We start from the raw sequence: 27229 nt of genomic DNA on the forward strand, positions 1-27229 counted from the left end.
ATGATCTTGAGGAGTATCTATATACAAACAATGTCAGAGGTTTGTCACGCTTGTCTGAGAACATTAAGAAAGTTCTTAATCTTTATTCAAATCTTTTTGTCTTATTGTATGCAGATGATATCATCTTATTATCAGAAAATCCAGAAGATTTTCAACACTTACTCAATATTTTTTCTAGATATTGTGAACAGTGGCGTCTTAAGGTTAACAGTAAAAAAAAACTAAAGTTGTAATATTTGGTAGAGGCAATCAAACCCACTGTTTTACTTTTGAGGGTTCCCAATTAAAAATTGCTAACAACTTTTTTATGGTATATGGGGAACTTGGAAGATACCCCTTATCAATTAATGTTAAAGTTAGAATGATTTCCTTCTGGGGTAAATTAGTCAATTTCCAGAACTCAAAATTGTCAGCAAAATTTTTTCATGTATTGAAGAATTTTAAAGCTGCTTGGTCCGATTCTTTTTTAATTACAGTATCAATTTTTTTTTTCATACAAATCATTTATCTTAGAAAGTTATGGACTTTCTCCTATTTACACCAGCAGAATCAGTCTCCTTTCAAAGTTAGAAATATTCAAAGTAAATAAAATAATTTCTCTTTGGGCAAACGAAAAAACAAACCAAAATGCATCACGGGAATGTTTGGAAAAGGAAACCGTTTGGTTTCGTCCCCCCGAATGATTGGGGTTATTCAACCCGCATGCTATGCATCGATTGTAAAGAAAGCAAACTTTAGAAATATTAGCGAACAAAACGTATACATGTTTATTTGTAATTTCGACCTTTATTTAAAGCAATGTGTTTGTAATACAGCCATACCCGTCTCGTCGTCAGGGGTGAAATTTAACATGAGGCGAAATAACGCGGTACCTTTTAATGTCGTTTGTTTTTTTTAGCAAATTTTGTACGTATTTTTCTTCATGGCATTATTGACGGGTAAAACTACTGCAATGTCTATTATTATACATATACTATAAGCATAGCCATCGTTTAAAAGCGTGCATAATAATCCATGGCGCGATGCTATTAAGGAAACTTTAAATCAATGTGGATTGACATATATATGGTATCAAAACACAATAAACATACCCTGGTTAAAATCTAAAGTATACAATATTTTATTAGTAAGACCAATTTAAGCAATCATGGTATAGCGAGGTACATACATGTATTTCTCAAAAAGGTTTAAATTATAGGATTTTTAAAAAGTCACTGGATTTTGAAAAGTATTTATTGACTTTGCCAACAAAATTATGTAAGAAATATTGTAATTTTAGAACTGGTAATGCTAAATTACCTATTGAGATAGGTAGATGGTTTAATATTCCAAGAGAAAACAGAATTTGTAAATTATGTGGCACTGCCTGCAATAGAATTGGGGATGAATTTCACTACCTTTTCAAATGTACTGATGTATATATATCCAATTCAAGGGTTATGTGTTTACCAAATTATTTCATAACAAATCAAAATGTTGTAAAATTTGAAAAACTGTTTAATGTCACAAACATAAACCAACTTACTAATATTTGTAAACTATTAGATACTATATTTGAGAGAGTTAGCTCTCTTGGTTAAATATTATATCTGTTATCCCTTCATCAGGCCTGTACCAATGATTTTCATCTATTATATATATTGTAGTGTGTACATACTGTACATACGTATTTTCTCTACACTGTAAATTCAGTTATGAGAATAAAGTTCATTGTCATTGTATATACAGAGCTCTTCTTCAAAAGAAAGTAAATATAGTCCAAAAATGGCCACGACCATTCAACCATCTTAAGGCTAGAGCAATCAATCGCTACTTCTCGGGCCTTTCCGGCAGGCTCGGAAAAACATCTCGAATGTATTAACATCACCGGATGTGTCATTTGATGAGTTATAAGCGAGTTATAGAACTAACAATTATTCGCTATGTAAACAAAGCGTTTGTTTACATTTTGACCGTTGAAGTGAAAATTCCAGTTTTATACCTAAAATGAATGTATTAATCGTTAGGAACTGTTTATTAATGCTTAAAATGAATAATAAGATAGACAAACCAGCTTAAAAAAGATTTTTTACTGGTATATTGAATTTATGTAAACAAAAACAGGGCACGAGCCTTGTTTACATGACGAAGAATTATGAGCCCTGTATCTTGCTTAAAACTCAATGACTGGCACCCAAATTTCATTTGATCATTAGAAATGCATTCCTAAAGCATTGCAGATAATAAAAACAGAAAAATAAAATTTGACCAAAAACCGTGACCATGCCCCTTTAAGGTATATCGTTGACTTTAATGAAGTATTGCTCACATCTCAACAGATCGTAAAATGTGTGAGGTTGTTATGGACGCCAAAGTAATACATTCGAGGTGTTTTTTCCGAGCCTCCCGGAAAGGTCCGAGAAGTTGCCAATGGGTCCGGATGAGATTGGAAAGGGAAGACAATTATAAAGATCAGCTACTTCCGGTATAACCCCTGAGCCGGGATAAAACAAGTACACGAATGGTAAACAACGTCGGAATACATGTGTGTGTGTGTGTTTTATTGTGGTCATCGATGCATCTATACAACAGATAAGTTAAAAGATTTCGGAAATAAAAAAAAATAAAAACAAAAACATACACGGTATACAACATACATAATCTAAAATAATCCTCAGAAATCGGAAAAAAAACATGATTTAATATGAACTTCGGCATATTTCATATGGAAATGTCTTGCATAGAAATGGCAAGAAAACACTTTATTAATAATATTTAATAAGATAATATTTAAGAAATTTAATAAACCCCTCTATTAAACTGTGGTAGAGTAAATTCTTTTGCAGGTAAAGCTGACAAAGTTTGGTAAAATATGACGTAACAGCAATTGTATCATTTACATCAACTAATTATCTGGGAACTAAAAATTAAAATATTAATATGCCATATGTACATGTACAATAACGCAGCACAGCAGCTACCGTGAAACGATTGATAATTAATTTTAGCATTTTAGCTGCAGTTTTGATTTATTAGGATAGTTCAAGAAAAGTTAATTACTTCATTCAAACTCTGCGTGCGCATGGAAACAACCATTTATTGATGTACAAGTTCGATGTTTTTTTCATATAATTTTAAGATCATCCAGTTGTTAATAAACTATTTTTCGTCCAAATTTCGTTCACACATACATTAAAGCGGATATTACAGATCTCGCACTGTCTATATATAACACCCACCAGTCACCCACAAATCATGAATGTTTAGATACTAGTATATGAGGCTCACGATCGAAAAGCAAATACACAAGTGTACCAATGAAATATTCTTTTAAAAAAATCACACACAGTAGAAAAAAACTCAAATATGCCAATATTCGACAAAAATATCTTTTTAAGGTATCCGATCCATAATAGCCTCAGATTCAATGAATCTGGGTGCATAACAGATATGTATGGGATTAATACTCAGTATACTTGGAAATAATTTTCCTATTTAAGTATCAATATGTAAGAGTGTAATGTGTCCTAATTAATGACCTTTTTCTTTTTTTGAAGAGTTATTCCCCTTTGCTTTTATTCTATAAAAATTAATTCTAAAAAAATCTACACGGTATAAAATTCATTTTAAATAGTTTTTGTATTCCTGATGATGAAATACATCTTTCCACCAGAACTTTTTTTGATATTCCTAGTAATTACTTTTTTATTTTAAAAAATGTGCTTGTCTCCATATACCTTAATGCAATCTTCATTAATTAATTACTGCTTAGTTAATAATATTTTTGAAAATTTCTCTCGGTAAATCTTTTTCTAATCTTAAATGATTTATATAAATATCAAAGTATTAAATACATGATGAATATTCAAGGTTGGAAAAATTTGGTCCTAATATGGATCGGATACCTTAAAGATTTCTTACACAACATAAAAAACTCCACAACAGATATATAGATATAACAGCATTGAAAGCACCAAAGTTTTTCTAATACTGCCAGGCCTTTAAAAATATTGAAATACAATTTTAAAAGAAAGCGAAAAATAATCTTATAAGCCTAGATTTTCATTATCAATTTTATGTAAGTCACACAAATTTCGTCGTAGAAAACTCATAAATGAAAGTTTTTATAATTATGCATAAACATATTACACATACATATATCTAGATGTTATTATAGGATCAATATCAATTTAATACGCAAAAAACGGAATCATTCAGGAATGAAGAAATAATAAGCAGTAATGAAAAATACACGTCAATGGTTAATAAATTAAAAATGTCAACTGTGGGAAAACTCCCAAGAAGTTAATTCTATAACGGTCATCTATTCAAGTAGGTTTAAACCGTCATATCATATCTAGGAAAATATTCTCAACATATCAGGCCTTCCTGACAGAGTTCGGAAAAAACGCGAATATATAGACATCATCGGATGTAAGAATTTTATATGAAATGCCGTCAATTCATACAAATTTAATTGACGTATTCAACAATGTTTCAATGAATTTGAAAATTTTCGGGGAAAGGGCTCTGGCTAAAAGACGGTATGAGAAAAAACCAATGAAAGCAAACATTTTTGTGCCCCAAATAATATTAAATATTATAATTCATTATTTTGCAAATGAAAAAAATGTTTACCTAAAGAGTAGAGTTCATTCATCTTCAAAAAATCATCATATACATGTATCACTTTTTATTGACTTTCCATCCATTTTAAGTTTTTAACTAAAACAAATGTTCATCCACTACAAAGTGCATCCACATCTCGAAAAAATACATTTACGACGTAAATGCGAATTTCATCAAAATTACATTTTTAAACTTTAAAAATATTCTTAAAGACAAAACAAAGTCTAAAATCTACATAAAAACAATGTTCGGTATTACAAAGAACAATGTTTTCTCCAGACAAATCGGTATCGTTGTACATAATGTAATAATGGATCATTCTGCATTTTCCACCCAGAGTTGTCGCTCTTGCTCTGACATAACGAAAAACGAATGTGTGAAGGGACCGAGCTGCATTTGATATAAAGATTGAATAAATGAATCAATTTTGCAAAGGTGAACCACTTCATACAACGATACTACGTAGAAAAAGCATAACAGCGGATATAACAGCTAGGTAATTGTTTGATAAATGGGCACTACCGCTCTTACTATCCTCCGCTTTCGCACCCGCGGACGAAGGGTTGGAAACATCCGGGGGATTCATACACATTTTCCTGTACGCTCTGACCTGTTTCATCATTGGCCACTTTTCGGAGACATATCCGTGAATTTCGCCGTGCATACATGGGTGCTTCGACATCACATCCAGTGCATCGGAGCACGAAGCCGAACATGAGTCCGTCTTTCCGCATTCCGTTACCACCCGTTTCGTCATTTCCACTGCAGTCATATCCTTCCCGTTAATGAATGCTCTCCAGGAACAGTCGTCATACACTCCCTGGAGGCGCGGGAGATACCTCTTACACACCTGTGTGTCCTTAAAAGTCGTGCAGAACTGTGTATACGATCTCTGGTGAGGGAAGTAAGTCAAAAAACTGTAGCACATCTCGTCCTTAATGCTTACGCCATAAAATATAGTCCTGTTAATCCCAACAGTGGAGTAAGTACACGTGGTGCGTATTTCGTCCCCTGGGCGGACTTCTATAGGTTTGTCAAACCTTCAAAACATTCCGGTACCTTATTAAATATAAACTACAGAACAGTACCGGTTTCAAATTTTTAATGCGTTTTTCAAAGTCATGTAATATATTCATTGCTTTTAAGACAATAATAGAAAAATATCGAACACCATTTTTGCGTGAGATTTAGGAATATAGATTGTTCTGTATATATTATAAAAAATTATTGAAAAAAAATTTGCAAAAATAGTTTACATATGCCCTTTTTATAGTATTTATATTCTTTATCACCCGTAAAATTTATTTACAGTCATAAAGTTCATATAATATAGAAAAAAAGAAAAAATCGTAAAATGTGAGTGCAATATATATATATATATCTTCTATAACGAAGCTTACCTGTAGAAAAACGGCGAATTATAATCGTATACTTCGTCATTTGTAATATTCCGCACAAATCCTCCATCTCTGTAGAGGGCTACCTGCTGTTTTTTACCTGCAGAAGAAAGTACACACATGTACATTGTTTAAAAGATCCACACTTTTTATCATTTAATAAGGAAAAAAATAAATATTCAAAAACCTATATGCTATATTTCATTCAAAGTAGTTTTTTTTTATATTTCATAATACCAAGTAAATATTAGTTACGGATAATAAAAAAAACGATGTTGGGGTCGCACTTGAAAGATTATTACATTTAGTTATGAGATAAACGAGATAAATTTCATATAAATCCGTTGTCATATAAAACAGGTTTCGGATAAGAAAGGTTAGGTTTTGTATAAAGTAGGTTAAACATCTTGATTTCACTGTATGTTTACTGGTAAAGTATTAATTCAGCTGACCTAGCGTGTGCATGTGGTTGACTGCCCTGGTGATGAATATCGGTTTCTGGAACATGTTCTCTGTACAGAACGCGGGACAGGATGAATTGACGGTGACTACCGGGGCGTTGGGAGGGAGCTCCAGGTACTTCTGGCCGACCACCATGATCACCGAGTCGTACTTCCGGAGCTTGTTGGTGTAGAACACCTGTATACCCGACCCGTCCACGTAGGTGGATCTCTGGTTGATGTTGTTCCAGTGAACCTAGAGCGAGGTAATATGCTAAGGTACTGTGGTCAGTATGAGAAATGAAATAGTACGGAATGACATGAATTGATATGAAAATAAGGAAATAAGGATTGAAATTGAAGTTATACTACGCCACCCCCCCCCCCCCCCCCCGTAACATCAGGGGGGGCCTGGCCCCCCACTTTTTCTCGCAGCAACTAGTTTTTTAAAATTTACATAAAAAAAATTGAATTATCATGGACTTGCCCCCCCTTTTTTTTAGCCCCCCCCCCCCACCCCCACGGATTAGGATTTTGAAGATTTTCGGGAAAAATTTTTTTTTTTTTTTTTGCTTGTCAAGATTTTTTGGATGAGTCTGGCCCCCCTACTTTCAAAAATGATGCTACATGCCTGATGAAACAACGATTTTATATTTTTACAGGATGAAATAATATGTCATAAATCCACATTAAGCTTCCAATCGTCGCCCATGTCACAAATCCACATTAAGCTTCCAATCGTCGTCCATAGCTAAAATATTCTTCGTTTGATCGTTATGCGTCAAAAGAAAAATAATTTATACGCTCGTCAGTCATATTGATGCTACGATTATCGTAACAAAATCAATTATCAATTTATTTTCTTGTTGGATCGTAAGGTGTATAAGAACTAAAATAAATACATTGCACTCGCTTTCAAGAAAGTGCAAATCATAAAGTAATAACTATCAGTTACACAAATCTATGCATTAGAAGGCTAAGCAAAAAAAGACAACTTCCCTTCCAATTTAAACGATTTTATTCATCAAGTCCATTGACTGGTTTTACTGATGTCAAACACCTTGAAGAAGTACCTGCAGAGCCACATGTGTATATCCTTTACTGCCCATTCGGAACCCCTCTTCTTTATGCAGACATTCGCCCTTTGACCCCATGGTCCACGTCAGGAGGATGTCTTGGCACTCTCGGTCTGGCACCATGTTACACTGGTACGGCCCGGGACGCTGTGAAACTAGGGGTACAAACTTTCATATGAGACACAACATACACTTTTAGACTATCAGAAGCCAATGTCGCAGTTACATACAGTTTAAGAGAAATACTACATCCTACAGGAGAATTACTACATCCTACAGGAGAATTACTACATCCTACAGGAGAATTACTACATCCTACAGGATCGAAACTAAGAATTACGCCACCTATATACATTGATATATGTTTTGGAGAATCCATTTATTATGAGCATATACAATTTACCATAAAATTTAGTGTACCTAACAGATGTAACTTTTTAAAAAATTACACTCGACAAAGTTATTAAGGAAATATGGGGTTAAATATCAAAGTGAGATTTACATGTACGTGTACCTCTCTTGTCAAAGGATAAATGTACAGTAAGTATTTAAGAGGCACGAACATCTAGTACTTAAACTGTTAATGAATTTGTGGGTCTTTTGTACATGTATCTCATAAATATTACTAAGTGTGTGGCATGACCATTAAATGCTTTGTGTTACACAATATGCTCTGGTAATAAACCATAGCCTTAATCTGAATGTACCTTGCATGTGCCTATGATAGTCGTACGACTGTATAGTTTTGTATTACACAATATTCTCTGGTAATGTATCATAGCTTCAATGTACTCCAACAACTTAAGTGGCATGGTTATTTAGTTGTGTTTTTTATTACACAATTTGAACTGGTAATAAATTAAAGCATGACATTCCTACTGCTTCTGGTTTATAATCATGTGCTTGCGTTGAAATAATTTTTGATTGCTTTTTTATTGGTCATGAGCCATTTGAGCAGCGGATGCCTGGTGATGTCAGATCGAGGGTGGACAGAGAAACCCCTAACCCTTTACGTATGGTTTGAATAACAAATCACTGCTTATATACTGTTGTTGTAACAACATGGACGGCCAATTACCTGTACTGCCGCACCCAAATACAATCATATGGTGAGTGACGTCAGCATTATCAACCAGAGGCTTGCTTCCGATCACGTGGAAATCGCCCTCTTCCGGCCAGGGTAAAATCTGACACATCCACGTGGTGCTGGTCGCCGGAACTCTTGTTTTATCCAGTTTCAAATCCAGAGATTTTACATCTGTATCGGAAGATAAGACATAAATCACTGACTATCACGTCACCTGTTTCTCCAGAGATAAGCCGCCATTTTATCTGTGATGTGCCGCTCAATTACTTTTACTACCGTCATATTCATGTTTATGTTTGCGGTAGTCGCAATATAGATAAGATTTTGAAGAAAAAAATGTTTATTATATAAGTCAAGGATGTTTCGCGTCTGTTTATGTTAAATATTTTCGGTTATTCTGTATCAACGTGTCTTTCACGAAACTATTTAAACTTTAACATTGTATAATTAAAACGAAACCATTTGGTCATTTTTGATAGTGAGTGGTAACGATAGACTAGTATACAGAACCATTTTATTAAGATCATGGAGTTAAAAGGTACTAGTATTTTTGTCAAACGGCAACTTGACGGAGGCCTGTCTCTAACATTGTTTGTAGTTCAGTCATTGGTTGCAAAGAAATCAACATTTTTAAAAAAAAAATTTCCTAACTCTGCTTTGCCTACACAATCAGAGCATTAAGACCAACATTTATTTTGGAAAGGCTAAAAAAGTTGCAATCACCATAGCTTCAATGACATTTAAGAAAATTCGTTGTAAATCTAAGAAATCAAATTGCAGTTCCACAAACCGAAAAGAAATGCATATTTACATTGTATTAAAGAGACTGAACATATTAGCATAACCTACATACTGTAGCATCTATTTTGATAGAAATGTATTGGCTGGCACTTTGATTTACTATAAAAAATGTAATCAGATAAAGATAAACTGGTGGTGTAGCGGGAGAGCAAGACCTACCTGGTTTAGATAATTCGGGACAGAATGCATTTGGATCTTCAGGACAACGCAGCCAAGAGTTTTTCTCTTTACATCTCTCGCTGTCCATTGGCTCGCATATCCCTTAGAAAACAAAAATAAAATCATTATATACATGTACATATACTAAGTATACACCTACATCCAAGTTATTCTATATATTGGTTATAGCTTAAAAGGAAATCAAAGTACTGAAAGTACTGATAGACGGAGGCATCATTTGGGAGGAAACTAAACTAATGACAATATATGATTTTTTTATTTAAGGAAAAACAGTGCGCTTACCGCTTATCATGTTATGATCATGAATATTCGCGAAGCGGTTTAGTATAATGGCAATTTAAGGTCGCGAGGATATTTTTCAGGTTTACATCAGAGTTAGGTAGATAATATTAAAGGGACTTGGAAACGATTTTAGATCAAAATTTCTTTTTCTTTTTTTTATGTATAAAATGGTTTACTTGCTCATTTTGAATGATTGACCAAAATTTGAACATTAGAAGTCAAGTTTTGAGAGAGATACAGAGGTAAGAATTCTTGCATTGTATTGTAAACAAAGCTCGATCGAATCTTATATTAATTTGTTTACAAATATTGTAAAGTATGGAATAACCATTTCTTTGACCGAATGACTTGTTGCAAACAAGGTAAACTGATTTAATGTGTTCATAGATACTATTAGTACGATAAACAGAAAAAGCAAAATTTGCTTGAGACTTATACCAATAAAACACATATGTAAACCATTACAAAGCATGGGCTTTGTTTACAGAACAAAGATTTTCAAACTCTGTATCTTGCTTATAACTCAATATTTGACTTTCAAATTTTGATAAAGCATTAAAAGTACCCATATTAACCATTCCAAACATTGAAATTGGAAAAATAAAATTTGAAATTTTAAGCTCAAATCATGTCCAAGTCCCTTTAAAATAATTAGTGTTGTTCTTTTGTTTTAACCTTATAAGCTTGTTGTATTACTACTTAAATGTGTTTATTATTTACAAAAAAAGGAAGGAGAACATAATTTTGCACCACAAAACAACAAGGAAAACTGTACATGCTATTAAATGCATACTACTCAAATTGCTCGAAAAATAGAAGGGGTTTAATTTCTTGATTACTTGTAATGAGTGTCGTCAATCCAGATGATTATTAAGGTCTTCCGTTTCCAACGGAAGACCTTATAGAGATTGTAATGTTTTTTATTATTTTTTTCCCATTTTTTGTCCACAAGATATCTCAGAGATGGCTGGATCGATTTACTTCAAGTTTTCAGGAGTGATAGAAAATGATCGTATCTCTAGGCGTTTTTTTCATTTTTTCAAAATCGACATCCTGTCGTCTGTTTCCTGTCCCGCGACAAAAAGCTTGTCACATCGAGATCTCAGATACGATAAAGATTTGAACATCCAAACTTTGAGGGATGATAGACCTATAGTTGTAAATGTATTTAAACATTTTTGTTTTGTTCGGCGTAACTTCCGGTCGTCACCGGAAGCTCTTCAAAAAATTTTGTTTTTACGTATTTAATTTATTTTCCACAGAATAAAAATATTAGTATAGATCCTAACAAATGTCATCTATGCAATGTTAAATAAACAAAAAAGTTCTACTTCCGGTGAGATATCTCGATTATCTCAGGAAGCTTTTTTAAAACATATTTTGTACCCGCAAGTTCTCAGGTACTGTACGTGATCAAGACACAAAACTTTCACTAATCAAAGACATTTGATTGAAGATGTGTTTAAACAGTTTCATTTTGTCGTCCGTCACTTCCGGTCCACAGCGGAAGAGTTCAAACAAATCAAACTGTTTATCCGTTAAACTGTTTTTCTTTTGATAGTTTTAGCTACTTTGATTAATAATGATGAAAAATAGGAAATTAAACAAGATATAAAAAATTTAGATTTCATTAAGCACTTCCGTTTGTCCGTTTCCTGTCCCGAGACAAAAAACCTTATATCGAAGAGATCTCAAAAACGGTAACGACATCAACTACCAAACTTTGTAGGATTATAGACCTGTGTATGGACACGTATTAACACTATTTTGTTTTAACCGGCGTAACTTCCGGTCGTCACAGGAAGTACACCAAATTCTGATTTTTAAAAAATATGTTGGTTATTTAGCATGGAAGTAACATTTTAGTTACAAAAATACAGGAAGTCATCCACACATGGTAAAAAAACCAAAAAAAGTTCTACTTCCGGTGAGACATCTCAAATATCTCAGGTAGCCTTCTTTTAAAAAAACAAACTACCCCCAAGATTTCAGAAACAGTGAGAGATCAAGACACAAAACTTGTATGGATAATGGACATTTGAATGAACATGTGTTGAACGGGTTCCATTTGGTCATACGTCACTTCCGGTTTTCACTCGAAGTGTTCAAGCAATAAAAGATTTTTTGTTTTGTTTTAACATTAGAATTTTTTTAACATTTTACTCAATGTGATGAACAATAACGTATCATAGGTAAATGTACTAAAATACGTATTTTCAATTTCTTAATCACTTCCGTTCGTTCGTTTCCGGTCCCGAGACAAAAACTTTTCTCAACGAGATATTATAACTAACAAAAACTTGAACATCCAAACTTTGAGGAAAGACAAGGCAATGTATGAAGATATGTTTACTATGTTTTTTATGATCCGGCGTAACTTCCGGTCGTCACAGAAAGTACTAAAAAAATGACGTTTTGTCTTTTTGTTTTGTTTATTTCTTGGGAATTCCTTTACCGTATAAATTATATCCGTTTTCTGTTTACAAAAGAAATGGATCTTTTGTACAGATTTATATGTGAGGAACAGAAGACCTTTTTGTTGCTATAGCAACAAGAGTCTAGTTCTCTTATTATGATCGTTATGCCTATACTATCATTTTAATGCATGGCGAGTATATACATGTAATCCAGACCTATATAATATGTACATGTATTCTTATAACAGTCACACGATTATAGTCTTGAAAATCGTGAAAAATCACACGGAAGGAACTTTTAACGAAACTTGCTATCTGCCCTTACTCTACTTTGAATATTTAGCTCTTCTGATATATGTGTCGCACTATTACTCTCTTCAAAATGTACACTGTGATGCTGCTGTAGCAATATATTTCAGTTTTACTAAAGATAAACTTTCATGGAAAATGTAGTATATAATTAGATATCTTGCAAGCAGAAAACTGCCTGTTTTAAAGGGTTTTCTTCACTTTTAAACTGTTTTATGAATTATATTAAATTTATGGCATGTTTTTATTTGCATTGTTGCGTAAAGTACATATCATTCCTGGCAAGAATCTTAGTGGAATTTTAGAGGAAAAACCCATCATGCAGTTTTCATTAGAAGTTATAGGAAGTTACACTTCAGAAAAATAAGCGGAATTTATTCATTGATAGATTCCGGTAATACACGCCCAAATATTTTGCCCACAAACTGTAATTCACAAAATCTCAAGGATGGCTTCTAGAATGAAAATTCCGGAAATGCTTTGGCGAATTTATGAACAATACTCTCGTTCATAATGGGGCCGAGAAATTAAACATCACTTGTCATTTAAACTTGTGTGGTAAAAGCATTTCTTGGTGGGTATAAATTGGAATTTTATCAGATCTATTAAATTTAAAAAAAACACATCTCTGAGTGACATGTATATGATATGTCAGATATACTGCATTCCTGTAACATGTAAATCTTGCTAATGGCTTCTTTATTTGTGTATTGAACAGAAGGGTAGGTACTGGTTGTGAAAGTGATTGCAAATATTTACGATCCATAACGTTGCATTTTAAGACAATAAGATTCTTTCTTTGGTGGTTCATAATAATATGAATGCAGCAAGCCTTCCAGAAAAATCACATAGCAGAAATTTGTTCGGCCTTTGTTGCTACATTCATACAATGTAGCTCTATAAACCAGCAAAGATGCAATGTTCAATTCTGATTGACATCACCAGATGAATCTCTCTTTTGAAAATTATATTATATAAAATGATGAAAAGCACGTTACATGTAACTATGACAAGTCGTGATTTATCAATATTTTCGAAAAGTATGTCACAAAGAAGGAATGGCCAATTTTTCTATACATGGGCATTCATACAATTCATACAAAATCGCTTTTAATTATACTGGTAAGATCATGATTTTTTTTTGTCAGTTGCTGTATGAACACAATTAGATTTTTTAAACAAAAAACAAAAAAAAACAAAAAACAAAAGAAGATAATTATAAAGTACTCCTTTGATAATATTGAATGTTGATCAATTAAAAAACTGCGCTGGTATTTAAGCCAGACAATTTGAGGTATGTCAAATGCAGGATGTTTTTTTCAATATTATCTACATGGCAGTGTTGGCCAACATCGAGTTGACATTGTGTTGATATCGTATAAACACTTGTAGCGTATCCATATATCCTGTTTACGTTGTCGACATCGCAATATTGACCACCATCAAAGCGACATTGCGTTTACATCGTCTGCCTTCTTTCTTGTTTACATCGTCGACATTGATCGACATTGAGTCGACATCGTGTATACATCGTACTTTTTTTCCTGTTTCATAGACGCTATTGTCGATGTAACAATGTGGACCAACATCGAATCGATAATGTGTCTACAACGTGTGTCCTCTTTCTTGTTTACATCGTCGACAATGTCGACATCGCAATGTTGATCGACAAAAAGTCAACATCGTGTCTAAATCGTACCTTTTTATCATCTTTGATGTAAATGTTTAGGAAATACCTACTCAAATATATGCAAATATATGTAAACAATGTCAAGTCAACATCGGTTCAACATCGTAATCATTGGGATGTCGACAATGTCAACGATTATAACGTCAAAGAAATATCGACAATATCGACGATATAAACTCGATATCGATCTACCATCGTCGACGTTGCGATGTTAATAATGTTGACGATGTTAACGTCATGGAAATTTCGGCAATATCGAAAATGTAAAATCTATTTATCTATATCTGTTCTATATCGTACGATATTATGTCGATATTGTATCAATGTATACATAGCGATATTGACTACTAGTATATCGAAAAAAGAAATATGTATTGGATATGAATAGACAATTTAAGTTCAAATCCCTGCAGATGCTGAACGTTAGACTAACACGTGTACATTTTGAATTCATTTGTAAATTCAAGAATAAACCTTAATCATTTCGACAGATACAATCAATTGTGTATCTCTAGAGGACCACATCAATATAATGCATGTACACTGAAACACTCGATAATACACATAATATTTGTAAGAATACTGTTTGCAACTGGTTTCATCAATGGAAATATATACAAATGGAAAACATAAGGCGCATCCCTGGGTGTTTTATTGAATATCTACCTTATCAAAAGATAATGCTATTGAAAACAGCTTTTTTAATGACATAGTTTGTAGCCAGCTGTTTTATTCTTAGGGAATCTTTACTTTCACTCTTTTTTTTTTATTTTCGTAAGATAATAGTGAGAGAGCTTAATTGCTATTTACCACCTGCTGTTAAAATATTTTTTTTTATCTAAATAGAAGCACAAACTCGACAGACAATTTGTTTTTTCTCTTGATGGGAATTTCGATTGGCACTACGCCATTGTAAACACGTAATTAAAATTGCATTATTACAACACCAGCTTCTCAATGGAGGCAAAATTCGGTGAATTTCAATCAGTTTTGATTTTAATAAAAAATTTTAAAAATCTAGCAAAAAATTTGTTGAGTATATATATATATCAGGCTCTGTTTGATCTGAGTTCGCAAAAAGATGTACAGTGAAGCACTTATAACGAGGCGCCAGTGACGGGTGATTTTGCTTCGTTACGCGTAACTCGTTGAATTAAATTGAACATATTTTTTTATTATAATCAAATGGATTAGACACACGTTGTAAATAACGTAGGTATTCTTCTCCTAAAAATGAAATTTTATAAATATTGCCAATAATGTATATGAATAAATATAAATATACATGAATAAACAGTCTATTGTAAGAACATGTATAATATTACAGTCATTCTAAATTTAGACATGTTTGAGAAGCGACCATTTTCATTTAAGAAAATATACAGTCTTGAAAATTTCAGTGTTTTGTGTATAATATGTCAAAGAATTATCCCCCCATAACAGTCAGTGTGAGTCTAATAGTATAATGTGTACATAACGAAATGTCAAAAGCTTATTCATTAAAGAATTCCGAGTTATTGTATACTTTTTACAGACAAAAACAAATGATATGCGTCTTCTAAAAGCCACACGAACAGTTTGGACTGGCTATATATTAAATTCCAGCAGAATAAGAAAGAATTTAAAATACAGTTGTATCTTTATCGTGTGTGAGTTATAAGTTCAAAAATCTTTTTCCAAATGAAAGATATTTCTGGGGGTTTACCATATCATTGTATGAACATTATTTTAAATATTTTGATAGATGTTGCCTCCCTTGTATTAAGACTTAGGTCATTCCATCTTCAGACAGTATCGGGGCTAAATGATTTCTTTAAAGAGTTCTTATCACAATTTTTAGAACAGAATGATTAATAAGTAATTCGTGATATCCATTAAGTTAACAACACAAAATAAAGTCACAGAGAATGAAACTTAGTTCGCTGTAATTGTCAATTCAATATAAGCGTGTTCGCTATAACCTTGTTTTACTGTATTCATTAAATTTTGTGCCCGCATTCTTCTTATTTACATTTATGTAATCATGCTGTGGTGCAAAAATCGATTTTTCGTTGCATACTTAAATTTGAAAAAAAAGTTATTTCAAAGATCACAAGAAACATTTGATTATAACACTATTGTCTAAATGCATCTACATTCAATTTACTAGATACATTTGTATTAATTTATCATGTTCAAGTATATGTACACGTAATTATGTTAGTGATCTCCACGAGCGGAATTTAAATCACGTGTTAAGATTTATCAACGCATGCGTAACTTGATAAGTTCTATCAATGATTTCCAACAAGAAAAAAAATTTAATTTAACTCCCCACCCACCCTTCAAATCGAAATTTTTTTGACATGTATTCAAATTGATGCAACTTACAATTTGATTGACTCCTAAAATTAGATAATTCGTACAATACTCCATTTATTTCATTTTGTGTTATTCTTGATCAGAAAGAGTTTTAAATGTGGCCTTGGTTTCGTATAAGAGGTTCCTGCAAAGTTTGTGAGTTTTATGTAAGTAGGAATGAGCAACATGCAATGAAAGATCTGATAGCAAGAACATTAACTGCCAACTATAAATCAGGATGCATTAATATTTTTTTTCAAAGCTTAAATATACTGCTTTTGCAACCTCGAGATGATGAATAATTAAGATTTTTTTGACACATAGCGTGCAGATTGCAATACATCTGCCAAGATCTCTACTTAAGACATTCCGGGAATACTGACACGATCCGACTCATGTAATAGAATATGATAAGTGCATCCATGCTCGACTGCTCGTCCTTCAACAAAGCTGTCTTTATCGAACTGCATTGACGTAGAATTATGGGTAATTTAGAAAGCCAACTAAATCTCTTCAAGTGCTTTGCATAATTTCCCGAGAGAGACGATTTAGCAGCAGAACGATGAAAACAGCACGTTTCAATTTAATTTCAGTGCATCTATTTGGGAATAAGCCGACATTTCAAATTTAGCTGATCAATTTGTGCCCTTGCATTGTTCCCTCTTAAGGTTTTTAAGGACTAGTGACACATGCATACAATATAACCCATTGAATGATTACTTTACTTTAAAATTAAAAATTTAGATTTTCGAAAATAGTTTCATTACCATTGACAAATTTTTTAATGAATAATATTTTTTTATATATAAATAAAACTTATTCTTAATGTGTTAGTCGCTATTGGATGAACTGAGGCCGAAAATGTATTGGTCTATGGGTATTTGTTTGTCATTGATTTTACAACAAGAAATATCTGCTTAACTTATGAGTGAAAACAACTTGCACTCATTCCCGTTTTGGAACACACTTATTTTTAAGTCTCTTAAAAACCTAAAGTCAACGCTTATTTTTTTGTTTAAGACATATTATCCTTGTTTCAGATGATACAAAATAGATGTATTCTTAAGCTGTGTTGAAACGAAATTTTATCAGGACCGTCTTTTGTTATTTTGATGCTAATAAGTTTAACCTGCTCACTTTATTGGTGCCCAAACTTGCCTCTTTTTAGTCACAAAACTGAAATTATGATAACGATTTATGCATAATCTTCAATTTTATTTCAAGAAGGTTATTCGAGTTCTGACTAATTTGTTTGCAGCTCGGAATAAAAATCACATATAAACTCTACAGAAGATACATAAAGCCATGTGCAGAACAATGAAAATTCCTGAATTTTCTTTTTTTTTCCCGGTTAACTCCAGGTCTTCATACTTTTAAATTTTATATCCAATGCCTTGACGATTCTGTATAAAAATTAATTCTGTCAATTATATTGTTTATTAATGAATATGTGTTAGGCAATAGGTATTATATAATATATTAATATAATTTCAACTGGTTTGGGGTGTTGTGTAGCTATATTTTATTTATTTATTTGTTTTTATTTATTCATTTATTTTGCATTCTACGTGATCTGAAACCTGAAACTTTTAATAAGTCATTAAGTCATTCTATGAATCTATGATTTTTCAAACATGATTTTTATGAAAGCAGTACACGCTTTACATTTGAATACATGAAATGAATTGCGTAAAGGTTTCCTTGAATTAGTACGACCACACTATTTTCAATCAATACAGTACTTTGATTTCAGAACGTCAGAACGTTGAATGAGGAGTCTTCATTACTATGTACTTGTACAATACTCTCTCTCTCTCTCTCTCTCTCTCTCTCTCTCTCTCTCTCTCTCTCTCTCTCTCTCTCTCTCTCTCTCCTCTCTCTCAAATTAAGTCACGAGCGATGATGTCTCAATTCCGACTTCTACGATCTGATTGGACAAAGGTCAGTCAAAACACTACGTAATAACTTTTCTGGAGTAAATGCCTATTAAACGCTTCTATCTACTTTGCTGTAGAATCTAAGCGTTTCCTCTTGTATGATGAAATATAATTCATTACAAAAAGTTATTCTTGGAACAGCTATCTTGATCGTGATTTGAATGACCTTGACCTCACTTAAACGACCTTAAAATTTAAAAATGAAAAATGATTACCTCAAAAAATAAAACACGCTGAATTCTGTTTCTCTGAAATTTTGTTAGGCTTATCGAAGTCTGTGATGTATATATGTCTGTACTTTTTTTGAGAGATGTAAAGAAATTGAAATGGGGATACGATACAAGTGTTTGCATAACCATAAAAATGTTCGCAAATAGTCTGCTAGAGACACGTCGGCTGGCAATGGTTCTGTTGCTTGTAATGGGCCAAAAATTAGCAGCGAGTGTTGACACCATGTAGGTCTGCTATGTTTAAAGACTATGAACATCTCTTACATGTGAACAGGCGAAAATATTTCAAAACAGCCATGTGATCAAGAGTCCATTTAACCAACCATTGAACTTTGTTTGATCTGTGTTGCTCTATCGGATTCATAATATTGGTATCGATTAGCAGATCGAATCTTAAGTTGCCGGAGTCAGTAATATAACATTTAAGTCTTATGTCGAGAGTATCTTGCTCTCCCTTTTAAAAAGGTATTATTTTACCTGGATGTGTTATATTTTCTGTGCGTTTTGGTGTTCGACCCTTCACCCAGTCGCAATCCGGATCTCCCAGTTCCGCCCCGTTTGTTATTCCATCTCCGTCAGAATCCGAGTCACAGAGCATTCCACCCCACGTCTGTCAATCAAAAACAGAGAACATGATCAAAGCACTGAAAGTACTGATAGTTTGGCTTTTACCTGAAATTTTATGTAAATACAGAAGTACATGTGATGACTATAAGTCATAATCGTGACATGTTATGGGCTAAAGAAATTGTTACACAAGAAGAGTTCACATAATTTTATCTAATTCGACGACAACATTTTTCGCCGGGTACCAGCTAGTCGTATATATGCACTTGACCTTTATCAATGACTTTATGTCAAGGTCATGTCATACATTCGGTATAAGTAATAGAAAACCAAATTAACAGTAATGGGCCAAATTAATGTAAAGACGATTAGCTGCACTGTCAGAGTGTTTGGTCAATATCTAACGATATTGTGAACTATTTAGAAGAGAACCAGCTGAGAAAGGGAACCAGGACAGAGTCTAACGCTGTCATCATGCACGAGTTTACGATATGAAAATTGCGAGGGATGACTATGTTTATTATAATCCTCGCTAAAATGCACGATTTATTATAATTATAACATTTTACTGAGTGTCTTAACTACAACCGCAATTCGAGGTGTGCTTTGTTAATCTCATTCGCGTTGCGATTGTCCTTATTAAAAGTATTGACTGAGTTAATTATTGAAGAGAAACTCAGAATGTAAAAATTAGTAGTAAAACTATTTCTTTTTTAGTTCGTATCATAAGACATGAAGGAAGGTAACATTGTAGAGAAAAATATTATGTAAATGTGTGAATATGAATAATTTATTATTTAAATATTAATCAATTAAGTATGTATTACTGAGAATAAGAGATTGACATGGTGAATTGAAACATTATAAATTTTATAATTCCCATTTTAAATAATTTGCTTATAAATTATTATTGCTTAAATTGTGTAATTTCAGTGCGTCAGTGGCAAACGTTCGCATTTTTGCCTATTCTTATTGGCTGCAAATCCTGCATTTCCCCTAGATCTTTGCTCTATATTTTTGTCTTCATTTTTTTCTCACGAGAATCGGGTTTTTCTCTCCGCGCAATCACTCGACATCGGCCACTGATTCAGTATCAGCGCTGCCGGTGTATACGTACACACTGCATTTACATAAACACTCTCGTGACCCGGGAGCAAACCGTACAATAGTTACATAAACCTGCTGCACTTGGTCGATGTTATCTTAAAACGAGGTGACATGGTAGATAACTTTTTTACTATGATTCAAAAGCAGATGTTTGTGTCAAGGTGATTAATTAAGATGAAGAAAATCTGAGATGTTTACATACTCTTGTTGACCTGAGTTACCGTTCGACATACACCACTTTTGGCTTAATATTTCGAATATTCATAAATATCTAAACATTTTTGTGTCCAAACTATATTCATTCACCAGAATAAAAAATTAAAGTCTATTAGTTTTGTTTTGACACCCCCCTCCACTCTATGACTTCCGGTTTCAATACAAAGCATCTACAAAAGCATTACACACGACATGGAGATCAAAGGAAGACAATGCTAAAAAAAAAATAAGCGATGTTTTATGAGAACTAATTATGTCTAATTTTCATATTGTAAATCTGCTTTTCTCATTTGTTTTAATTTCTAGCATTTTACATTTACTTGACATTTTAGTGTGACAAAAGCAATAATTTTCTGCATTTACCTGATCTTGAATTTACTTTTGTAAAGGTTTAAGCATATAAATTCCCCCTTTTTTTTATTGCGCCATGTACTGTGTTTAAGTACATTAAGTACTGACACAATGTTTATGTTTGATTGTAATATAGGCACAAGTTTTCCGTAGTGGGCTATCGGCCAGCGGTAAAACTTATTCTGTACAGAAACCACCTGTTGGTCGAGAAGTGCACCAGATGGAATCTGCAATGTGCTCGTTTATCAGACGATAATCAAAGACAAGTTTATCTCCTAGAGAAAAGGTACACGTGCTGTTGCAATTTTTTATTACCAGTGAAACTTTTAAGATGCTAAGAAGATAAAAGATGGACGAAAAAACAGCAGCAATTTTAAATCCTGAATGTATAGGATGTTATTAACACTGATTTGAGAAGTATTTTTTTTAAATCTTTGATAGGAAAAATTGTAAAATTCAGCCACCAAAAGATATCTAGAAAGTCATGGCTATTTCTAGAGGAAACAAATGGTTCCATCTTAGAGGAGTCGTTCTGATTTTCAGTCAGGCGTTTTTGTTTGAATACTTTGGAACAAGAGTAGAGTTGGCTCATTTGGCATTCAAAAATTGGAAAACAAGATTAAATACTCAATAGCTAGATTGCCAAAGACAAATACTATTGGTAAAATGTATTTGTATAAACAACAAAGCAGACTTGCCTTAAATAATAGTACGTGTATCATATAATCATATCAACTGACTATTAGAACACATTATAGATATAGGCCGCCTTTAATTTGAGCCATATGGGCATATGCAATAACTCAAAAATCACACCGGCAGCTAGGAATTTCCTCACACGAAATCGTAAAACACATGGTTACCAGATTTTTTAACAACCGTCAACTTTTTGACATCCTATCACACTTTTTAAAACTTGTATTCCTTTTGCACTACAACTTGGTTTTAAGTTTATATAAGGACGGACCTTTCCGCATAGCACACAAATAAATCGGCGACATTCACATATACTGGGATAATATCAACCTTTTTTGCAGACCTTAAGAGAGAGAGAGAGAGAGAGAGAGAGAGAGAGAGAGAGAGAGAGAGAGAGAGAGAGAGGAGAGAGAGAGAGAGAGAGAGAGAGAGAGAGAGAGAGAGAGAGAGAGAGAGAGAAAGACGTGTACATTGACTCACTTTTTGGTTTTGAAAAACTTGACCAAACGGGTTCCTTCTTCCTCCGCCCTCAATAGTTGTGTGTCCGACCGCCGTCCAAAGCTCGTTTTTGTTGCACGGGTTAGGAACTTTGTCTCCGTTTGGAATCTCGAGCTGGAATCTCTTGAAACAGACCACTGTGGCAGACAGAATGGACACTGTTAAAGTCAGGGCTGGAACGTTCCTGTCACGGGAAAAATAATGATAAATAAAAATACAGAAAAGGGTCTCAGTACCCCCTGGTAAACAAAATTTTCCGTTTGAGCACCCATTCCTCCACACCCCTCCCCCCTCCTTCCGCCAGGAATTTACACAGGATGAAGCTCTGCCATTCAGTCAACTGAATGGTCTTGAAAGGTGACTGAATGGCACAGATATATATATATATATATATATATATATATATATATATATATATATATATATATATATATATATATATATATATATATATATATATATATATATATATATATATATGTGTGTGTGTGTGTGTGTGTGTGTGTGTGTGTGTTATTCAGTCACTTTTAATTAAGTTACCTTTCAGTCACCTTTCAATTGACTCACCCTGTGTTATATTAAATTTGCCTTAATGGTGCTACAAATATGACCTGTACTATTCTGATATACAACCAACAGATTTTGCTGGTCAAACAAGTTCGACCTGTCTACAAACAAAACAAGTGGGAGAAAACAGTAGGGAGGTGTTTTGGGGAAAAAGTGACGAACTGGCTACAGTCTAGCAAACCCAGCCCCTACTATTTCACTTCGTTCCTAGAGTAATTCAGACTGGCCATGGCGTTAAAATATCATTTCTGTATCTGAGTACTCTAACTATAGAGAGCCTTATGTCAAACGTGAGTATTGTGTGAGGTATTATAAACCATGTGTGAAAGTACTAATAGGAATTAAACACATACAATTAAACAAAAAGTGATGAACCCTCCCCCCCCCATTTCCTTCCTAATAAAAAGTATTCCGTGGACATTGCTAGTGTATGGTAAAAGAGAGTGACATACCTATACATATTACTTTTATTGATACTGTACCATTTTTGTATAAACCTTACACCTTTCTCTCTGCATTCATAGTTCTATAAATGCAGATACCCCCAATCAAACTTTTTTTTTAATTTCAAAGACAATTATAATTTTTCCAACACGACATGAGTTGACAATATCAGGATGCCTCACAGTGTCCGTGGAAGAGACGAGTACTCCTTCATGAATAAAAAACTATTTACTGTTAAAGTAAATCGATCGTGAAAAGCAAGGCGCGGATCATTAGTTTTATCGCCCCCTACTCAGACCATGGAGTTACGTTGTTGCCTTGGCAGCATCTTATTGTGATGTCAGTTAAAATCTTTTTTAGAGATCGAATGACTTAAAACATGGGCACATACAAACATGGCTGGCGGTGACTGTCTGGTCTTTATATACTATTATTCACCACACAGAGAGCACTGGATTAACTTACGGGGAACGAACATTTGAAAGAGATCGAACTGTACTTGTATGAATGGGGTTCAGTTCGTACAGGAAACAAAAACATGGCTGTATGGAGTACAGTGGGATATATAGCAACCTTAGGGCCAGACAGACTGCTATTCCGTGCTACTAAATACACTTAGCTCTCTCTCTCTCTCTCTCTCTCTCTCTCTCTCTCTCTCTCTCTCTCTCTCTCTCTCAGTGGAGATTAACAAAATATTTTTTTTTAAATGAAACACTTCTTGTCAAGTTTATCTAAATCAGCTAATGTTATGCAATGATGAAATACCGAAACCCACCTTTATTATTTCACAACGAAAAAAATCCGAGGGTATTTTTTTTTTACAGTTTTAGAAAAAAAAAACATGAAAAACAAAAATGTCAAAATTGAACAGAGCAAACTGACGCAAAGCAGATTTTTTCCTCGCGGAGCGCCTATCTAGAACAATTCATTGTATTGTATGTATCTGTCCCGATATGACAAACCCAGCTAACATCGGGACCACTGTACAAACATTCATGTGGGGCTGATCACTTAGAAACTTCATATTTCGGGGCGATAGGAGAGTTCTTGCCGAGCGATACTGTGGCATCAGTTGCATTTAATCATCCACTTTTGCTGTGTTTTGTCTAAAAATATAATATCTCCAGAATTGGAGTCTGTCAGTTTAAATGAAAGTGTGAGATTGTATCTAAATACCGGGAACGTCTTCTGCTAGACTAATACAGTGATAAATTGTGTGGGGAGAAAAGAAAACAAATCCCGTATTCTTTTGTTAAAAAAAAACGAACCTGAATCCAAACTTGACATCAGAATAATTCAGCTCAGAAATTTTAATACATAACTCAGTTTGTGTTTATTTAAGTGAGTTGAACTTTAGAAGTTAAATATGCGAATTGTGTTATGCCATATCTTCAAGCAGAGACATTATGGCTCTGCTTCAAGTATAAATTAATGTGAAATGCATAAGGAAAGAGCAGTTAATTAATCTCCTCATCAAATATCTAACCTTTTGATGGTATTCTAAACAGCAAATCAAAACGTTTACCTACACTTTTCCATGTTCATAAGATATGAGTGTCAAACAAATGATATAACGCAATAAACGAAATAGTCTTGATTGGATGTCAAGCAACAACCAAATTAATCTGTGACGTCCATTTAAATAGTATTTAAACTCATTCAATGCTATGCTTTATAAAACTAAATCATTGCTTATTTCTACAAAACATACACTTATCATATACAGTCACACTCATTTATGTTCAGTTTTTCGCTTGTTGTTTGAATATCTTCTAAGATTTAAAAGAGACTCAGAGAGAGAGAGAGAGAGAGAGAGAGAGAGAGAGAGAGAGAGAGAGAGAGAGAGAGAGAGTTAGACTTAGTCTCTACTATATATACAATGTATTATTGTATTTTTCTTGACATGTTCTTTTTTTTAAATCATTCATGTTAACTGACATGATTATATAGATGGCGTTTGTCTGTACACGTACAGATCAAATTAGTCTTTTAGTATATAAAACACGTACTAGTAGTTCCCGTGGGTATCCATGGAGTTCAAATTCATTACATGACCGCAAAAATGTTCACATAATGCGACCACTTATATTTTCAGTGCTTAAGCGCCATTGTCTCAGAATTTGATGAATTAATGCGTGATTTTAAGTGGACTGGACGATACGCGCTCATTCCGAGCGTGGGAGATACTGGTAATTTATGGGGGAGATATTGGTTATTTATATGTCTACCAGCATATGTACCGGTCGCGTACTGATTAACCTTATATTGTTTGGTTTGATTTGTTTGTTTTTTTTTAAATAAATTTACTGTACAGAAGGAAGTGTGTGACGATATTATTGACCTCATTTACACATTTTAATCCGATGTGAAAAGATATATGAGATACTCCTTATCTGTTTTTTACATAACATTTTAACAACAGAGAAGAAAATATGAGACATAAAATAAACTCTCTCTCTCTTTCCTCTTTCAAATAATGAATATAATAATAATAGTTTATTTCCAATTTTGGGCACAGAGGGCATACAAGATTACAGATATTAGATAGAAATGTCTAAAAGAGAGATTCTACATATAAAAATAGTCCATACACATATATGAACTTGTAACAGCCGGGCAAATATACATCAGTATGTCAAAACATATGAACAGTGTGCATATAATATATAGTCATAAAGGTAGTTTATACAAATATAAAGATAGTATCATGATTTGTATAAGTAATTCACCGGTCATTTAGATCTCAAAGTATTCTGTCTTTTTTTGAAAGCATTGATCAGAAATTCACTTAACTTTGTAAATATTGTTTTGTCTTCATTCGACATTAACCAGATAAATTTGTCTTTCTTTGTTAAAAGTATAAAGTTTATAATGAATATATAATCAACTACTAAGTATATAACATTATTGTTATACTTATAGAATAACGTTATTATACGTATACATGTATATGAACAACAAAACAGAATCGAATATAGCAATATGTTTTAACATGATGCATATTTTAATACAAGAAGATCGTCCCATCATCACTGCACGGCATTCCGATGCATTCAATTTAATTTTATCTTTGAATGTTTCACTGAGAACGAATTCAATGCACACTGTACACCGGAATAGAAGCAGACGACGAAGATGAATACTTAATTGAAGATCATTTTCGATCAGTGTTGAATTTTATAAAGATCTCTATATGAACTGGTTGAGCATGGAAGAATTCGCAGAAACATAATTCATCTATGAAACACACGGCCTTTATTAATTTTGAATCAGAATATTTATTAGTTCTTCAAAAAATATGGAAGATTTTTTTCCTGATAAAGTTAAAAAAGATAAAGCTAGTGGAGTTTGCATGGCGTCGATTCTTAGAACTATGCAATTCTTTTTTTACGTACATGTATATGGATAGCGTTATTGTTCTGTTGTACTTGATTAATGGATAAAGGCAAATGTTAAATTGCGAATAAACTCACACATGTGGATATGTTGAGGCGTGAATGTAATTTTGATGGTCAGAAAGGGGGTGGGGTCTTTTATAGCCAATATTTCTTTTCCAGTACTCATGGACTACAACCTTGAAATTTGTGGGGGAGAGGGGTGCATAAAAAATATTGAACTTATATATTTAATTAATCGAAGCTATCTGTATGTCTCACGATTTATCTTAAATGGATTAATGGACCAAAATATCGTAAAATCTACTCACCCAATCATTTTAGCCGCCTCAATATATCGCTTTAATTACACACCGGACACATAGACTCGTGACGGATATAACACGGACACTGTCTGTCCCAGTACTCCGTGATGTTGTGCTCACTTAGCGGACGACGGTAAAATACCAGCGGTGTGGGCGGGGACAACGATAGGAGCGCTTGTGATGATGCAACTCACGATAACTCGGCTATAAAAACGGGGCCCACTGCAGAAATCATATTTATTTTTGGAAGCATATCCAAGCAAAAAAAACCCCAAAATTCAAAGATGAT

The 27229-nt window shown here is 33.4% G+C and overlaps 1 protein-coding gene across 1 annotated transcript; it reads right to left on the reverse strand.

Moving 5' to 3' along the window:
• Nucleotides 1–3891: 3891 nt before the first annotated feature.
• Nucleotides 3892–27099, reverse strand: LOC128159458 (tyramine beta-hydroxylase-like). Its single transcript, XM_052822571.1, has 9 exons — nt 26947–27099; nt 22212–22413; nt 19272–19404; nt 9569–9670; nt 8600–8779; nt 7519–7676; nt 6458–6701; nt 6009–6105; nt 3892–5648 (listed from the first exon to the last, which is right to left on the reverse strand). The coding sequence occupies exons 1-9, from the start codon at nt 26952–26954 to the stop codon at nt 5054–5056; spliced, it is 1719 nt and encodes a 572-aa protein (XP_052678531.1). The 5' UTR covers nt 26955–27099; the 3' UTR covers nt 3892–5053.
• Between the last annotated feature and the right edge of the window lie 130 nt (nt 27100–27229).

This window comes from Crassostrea angulata, chromosome 8 (genome assembly GCF_025612915.1).
Source record: "Crassostrea angulata isolate pt1a10 chromosome 8, ASM2561291v2, whole genome shotgun sequence".
In the NCBI taxonomy this organism is placed as follows: domain Eukaryota; kingdom Metazoa; phylum Mollusca; class Bivalvia; order Ostreida; family Ostreidae; genus Magallana; species Magallana angulata.